This window comes from Gastrolobium bilobum, unplaced genomic scaffold (genome assembly GCF_033153095.1).
Source record: "Gastrolobium bilobum isolate Gb01-03AN ecotype WA unplaced genomic scaffold, APGP_CSIRO_Gbil_v1 utg1891, whole genome shotgun sequence".
Lineage (NCBI taxonomy): Eukaryota > Viridiplantae > Streptophyta > Magnoliopsida > Fabales > Fabaceae > Gastrolobium > Gastrolobium bilobum.
In genome coordinates, this window is record NW_026899025.1 from 23,335 (window position 1) to 29,334 (window position 6,000).

The 6,000-nt window shown below is 32.6% G+C and overlaps 1 protein-coding gene across 1 annotated transcript; it reads left to right on the forward strand.

Annotated features, from left to right (window-relative positions):
- The first annotated feature begins 3,206 nt into the window (after positions 1-3,206).
- LOC133286349 (patellin-4) lies at positions 3,207-4,915 on the forward strand. Its single transcript, XM_061483753.1, has 4 exons — positions 3,207-4,082; positions 4,202-4,326; positions 4,418-4,562; positions 4,661-4,915. The coding sequence occupies exons 1-4, from the start codon at positions 3,207-3,209 to the stop codon at positions 4,913-4,915; spliced, it is 1,401 nt and encodes a 466-aa protein (XP_061339737.1).
- Positions 4,916-6,000: the final 1,085 nt, after the last annotated feature.

Consider the following 6,000-nt stretch of genomic DNA (forward strand, 5'->3'; position numbering starts at 1 on the left):
ATAAAATAGACTTAGATACAAAAAAAAAATTTATTTAGAAATCAGACCATATGTTTTTTTATATATATGTCTGGCTTAAATTATATTATTTATTATAAATAAAATAAATAAATTATTATTTTAATGATTTTGAATATCGAAGTAATATTACTTTATTTTTTTTTTCAATTATTTAATGTCTAATAAGCTTAAACAAGTTAAGAGGCCTATGTCTAGATTTTTGTTTTTTAAATATAGATCAGACCATATCAGACTTATAATTTGAGTATATGTAGGTTAATAGATCATGTTAGACCTATTTATTTAAGCCAAAACTTAGTTCAACCAAATATATTTACACTCCTCGTTGTTGGAGATAAATTTATATTGTAGGAGAAACATTTTTTCCAATTAAATGCTTGAAATATGAATGTGGATAAATTTTACATTTTACATAAGTTTTGTTTTTCAGTATTTTTTTAATTTATTTTTGTAGATTAAAGGACTAATCTCCACGAAAACAACATAAGAAATAAAAATACGGAGAGGTCGGCGAACAGTAGTTAAATCACTTTGGACTAACAATCTACTACCAAGAGGAGGGCTTTGAAAAAAAGTAATTTTCTTCATCAAGATGATTCAATAAGTAATTTGTCATTCAGTGAAAAATAGGTGATTGTTTTTTTGGCACGTGTGAGATTACACGTGCCTGTACTTTTGCCACATGTCAGCATTCTGTCATTTTAGCTGGGCAGCCAAGTGAGAATGGTTGACCATTCAGACGCTGACACGTGTCCAATACATTTCCGCTTGTCAGACCAGTGGGATTGTGACGTGACATTTTGACAAATTTTTTTTTCAGACGTGACAATCAGATAAGTTTTTGTACAAAAAAATGACAATATTCATTGTCCCCTTTATCTGCACCTCTGCATCAGGAAACATACTTCGGTCAAGCAATAAATGATTGTTTATCTCTTCATTTTTCATTCAGTATAGTCCATTTCTCACATGTGAAGAGGAACAGTAATAAGGTAGCACATGGTCTGCTATAAATGACCCTCACATAACAACGAAGTGTAGCTTTAAGATGCCCCAGCACTAGTGTATAATATTGCTCTGTTTGACTTATTGTCTTCATCTTATTGAAATATCTCTTAACTGTCCAAAAAAAAAAAAAACATGGTTTATGGCTATGCACTTCAAAAAATGATAAAAATAATCTGATCATTATACGGTTGCCCATAATCTATGCATAATTAAATAGAGGTAATAATACACCCTTATGAATAAATCTTTGATACTGCTGTACCAAAGATTCAGTGCATTCTACCAATGAAAATATTACATGTCAGTTAAATTTATTTTTTTCTGTCAAATTTTTTTTCTCTCCTCTGATGTGTAATGTTCTCATTGATGAGATGCACTGAATCTTGGTGCAACAGTAGCACCAAAGATTTATTCCACCCTTATATGTATCAATATGGGCCGTCCATCCTTGTATATTTATTTATTTTATACAGAGAATCGTATTTCTTTTATTGTTGTTAGCAAATTACAGCTCATAAAGCAACAACAAAAGAAAGCATGGTTGACTATTTCCCATAACTTGAGTTTATGACATGAATGAATGATACCACCGCATTGGAATTTGATAAATGGGGTGCAATAACACAGCAAAATATTATTAAGAAATCTCTGTCAAAAAATATTGTAATATTATTCTCCTGAAAACAAATCGATTCGATATCTGAAAACAAATCTACCACATGTAATGGTTTGTCGTTAGTCAACTAAGCAAGGTGCTTAGAGACCAAGTCAAACAAAGGAACAAATGTTTGCTAATCATAAGGTGCCACGTTCCAAGCCATTAATAGTCACCTTCTTGATTGGATTTGGGCCCTGGGCCCATTAGTCAGAAAGCCTAAAATATAGGCCCACTGGATTTGGAACCGGAACAATTCAAAACCATCTGTTGCGCAGGTGAGGCCTTTATTTTAGGGAATTATGTATTTACTCATTTTTTTTTTTTTTTTTTTTGTGATGGTACAATTTAACTTTGTGCCTTGCAAGGTACAAGGTGGAATTATGCCTTGTATATGTGACATCACAGCTGAACAAAACAATCTCAAACCAATAAAATATTTATTTCAAGAGATAGATTATTTTACCTACTATTTTTTCTGTCTATTTTTGTCTATCACTCTCTGATACCATTAGATCAGAATCTAAAGAGGAGAGAGAAAGATAAATGTTAATTAAGATTCTGATCTAATGGTCCTTTAAAATAGTAAGCAAAAGTAGACAGAAAAAAAATGGTAGTTAGAATAACCTATCCCTTATTTTAATATCATTTTGATAAAATAATTTTTAAATAATATTGATCTAAGTCAACAAAATTATATTTTCCAGGACATTATTATGTGGGAGAAGAAAAAAGAATAAATAATTTTTAATTCTAAATTTAGTAAATTATAAAGGAATTAATACTTGTCCTTTTAAATGACATAAAACTGTACCATTTTAGTCAAAATTAATGTGTTTTGAGAGAAACAGAAATATGATGGGAGAAAATAAGAATTTTTTTTTAATTTAAATATTAAAATGACTGATAAATTTTCCAATTATAAAAGTTTTCAAATGAGGGAAATATTTAATTAAAAAAAAAAGATTGACCTCTTTTTTCTCTCTCTCTTTAAACCCTTTCCCTCCAAAACAACATAAAAGTTGATTTTTTTTAACAGAAACCATGATGCAAAAAGAAATAAAGATTAAGAAAAGAAACAAAGAAGTTGCATGTATGATGATGATTGGGAATGGTATGGTGTGGGGTGGAAGAAGCATAGTAGTGTGTGATGGTGGGGCCAAATGCATGGTTTGATTTGCTGGCTTCCAGAGTAGCAAAACTCTCGGGAAGAAGAATCTCCCAACGGCTCCTCTGAGGTGGATCCAGTTATGTGACCGTTGGTGGGCCTAACCTCTTTCTCACTTTTCATGTTTCCAACGTTATATAACCCGTACAACACACCACTCTTCTAAACATAACACAAGACAACAACACACAACACAACACAACACACTGGTTTTTTCTATTTTGGTTCCTCCACTCAGGTTTGTTTTCTATTGGTTTTTCTCATTCATTTCGTTTTTTTCACTTCTAAATAATTTCTGGGTTTGTCTCAATTTTTATTTTTTTTATTTTTTGGTTTTTTTTTCAGTCTGTAATCATGACTGCTGAGGTTGTTGCTCAAGAAGAAACCCAAACAGCTGAAGTTGTTGCTGCAAAGGTGGAGAAGGTTGTTGAAGGAGATGATGTGGAACCAAAGGAATCAATGGATGAACTCAAACCCAAAACGGTGGAGAAGAGTTCATCTTACAAGGAAGAAAGCAACTTCCTTTCTGATCTGAAAGAGTTTGAGAGGAAGGCTTTGAATGAGCTCAAGTCAAAGCTTGAGGAAGCTATATTGGAGAACACCCTCTTTGAGAAAGAAAAGAAGGAGGCTTCAACGGTTGCTGAAGAGAAGAAAGATGGTGAAGAGAGTGAGAAACCAGTGAAGGAAGAGGAGAAAAGTGTTGGAGTAGTTGAAAAGGATGTATCTTTGTGGGGAGTATCACTTTTTCCAAGCAAAGGAGGAGAGGGTCTTGATGTGGTTCTGTTGAAGTTCTTGAGGGCTAGAGAGTTCAAAGTCAATGATGCATTTGAGATGCTGAAGAAGACCCTTAAATGGAGGAGGGAATCGAAGATTGATTCTGTTCTTGATGAGGAATTTTGCTCTGACTTGGCCTCTGCAGCTTACATGAATGGTGTTGATCATGAAGGCCACCCTGTCTGCTACAACATCTTTGGTGTGTTTGATAATGAAGAGCTTTATCAGAAAACTTTTGGGACAGAAGAGAAGCGCAATGAATTCTTAAGATGGAGGTTTCAGGTTATGGAGAAGGGTATTCAAAAGCTAAATTTGAAGCCAGGTGGTGTGTCTTCCTTGCTTCAAATCAATGACCTTAAGAACTCCCCTGGTCCCTCAAAGAAGGAGCTTCGAATTGCCACAAAGCTAACTGTTGCAATGTTGCAGGACAATTACCCAGAGATGGTGGCTAAAAATGTAAGTTCCTTTCTTACCTTACCTATTTTGAATTGTTTATTTATATTCAATTGGCAATGTAATGTGCTGTTGTGTTGATATTCAAAGTAATTGATAAACGTGTTTGTTTTTCATTGTAGATTTTCATCAATGTTCCTTTTTGGTATTATGCTCTCAATGCCCTTTTATCTCCTTTCTTAACTCAAAGAACAAAGAGCAAATTTGTGGTTGCTCGTCCTGCTAAGGTCACTGAAACATTGGTTAAGTATGTTCTCCCCTCCATTAACCATTTATGTTATTGTTAAGCTTCAATGGCTATTTCACTAAAAGGGCCTTAATTCTTTTGTATCAAATAGGTACATTCCAATTGAGGAAATCCCAGTTCAATATGGAGGTTTCAAGAGGGAAAATGATTCTGAGTTCTCTGCTCAAGATGGTGCTGTTTCAGAACTCATTCTCAAGGCTGGTTCAACTGCAACTATTGAGATTCCTGCATTGGAGGTACCAACAACTAGTGTATATATAAAGTTTTATGTATTATTCTCTGGTGTGCTTTAGAAATAGGAATATTAGACTAAAAGGTTGTTGCATCTCAACAGGTTGGAAACACTTTGTGCTGGGATTTAACTGTTATGGGTTGGGAGGTAAGTTACAAGGAAGAATTTGTTCCCACTGATGAGGGTTCTTACACAGTCATTGTTCAAAAAGGGAAGAAAATGGGTCCCCAAGAAGGGCCTATTAGGAACACTTTCAGGAACAATGAACCAGGGAAAGTTATCCTCACTATAGAGAACACTTCAAACAAGAAGAAAAGGGTTATGTATCGTTATAAGGCCAACAAGAGCTCGTTCTGAGATACAATTCAGGGAAAGTTCTATTTTTGTTACATTGTTTTCTTAGAATTCAGTAGGTGAAATGTGTGAAGACTGAAGAAAAAGAAGCATTCTTTCATTGTTATTATTGGTTTACATTATGATTTACTATGTATATTTCTTTTTTCTCAAATTAAATTGATTGAAAGTTCATTCATCTTATGTGCAAATAATGTTTGTTATCTAGTCTGCTTATTTTAATGTAAATTGGCTTGAGTTTTTAGCGTGAGAGGAATAATATATTTTCTTAATAATAATTCTCTTGCTACTTTATATAGAAATATTGAACAAAAAAACGGCCAGAGTATGTATATATATAAGAAAATATTTTTCTCATGTTGCATGAGATAATTTATCTTATGCAACACACAAAAAAGTAAGTTGGACCCATTAAAAAGAAGAGAGAAAAAGAAAAAAAGTGGGTCATGCCTATTTTTGTCTGTGTTGTATGAGACAAATATCCCATATACATATATTACACTCCTAAAGTTTTTGTATTTTTACTTTTCATATATATTAATTTTGATTGTGACAAACGCATATCTGGATGAAAGTGGAAGACAACATTGCATTCCGTTAATTTTTATTATAAAAAAAATAATCACAGTTTTTATTCTATTAGAAATCCCACCTTCCAACATCTCATTTTTTAGGGGTATCTCTCAATTAGCTCTCATTTTTACAAAACTCAAGAAATAAGAATAAATCTAAAGGAAAATATATATTAAACCTGGCAAAATTTCGTACAATGCAGTTAGGTGTTTAGAAGGATTCATGGAAAATTGAAGATGGTAGGTAATCTTATTTATCCACGTTTAGTAACGAGAGTTTTAATTTTTTTTTCCATAAATTTGATTTCTGGAAAAATATATATTAAACCTGGCAAAATTTCGTACAATGCAGTTAGGTGTTTAGAATTGTAGAATTCTAGGAAAATTGAAGATGGTGGTAGGTAATCTTTTTATCCACGTTTGGTATGAGATTTTTAATTTTTTTTCCAGAAATCTGCTTTTTACAAAATTTTATTTTGTGTGTATATTTTTTTGAAAATACCATCCAAGAATACC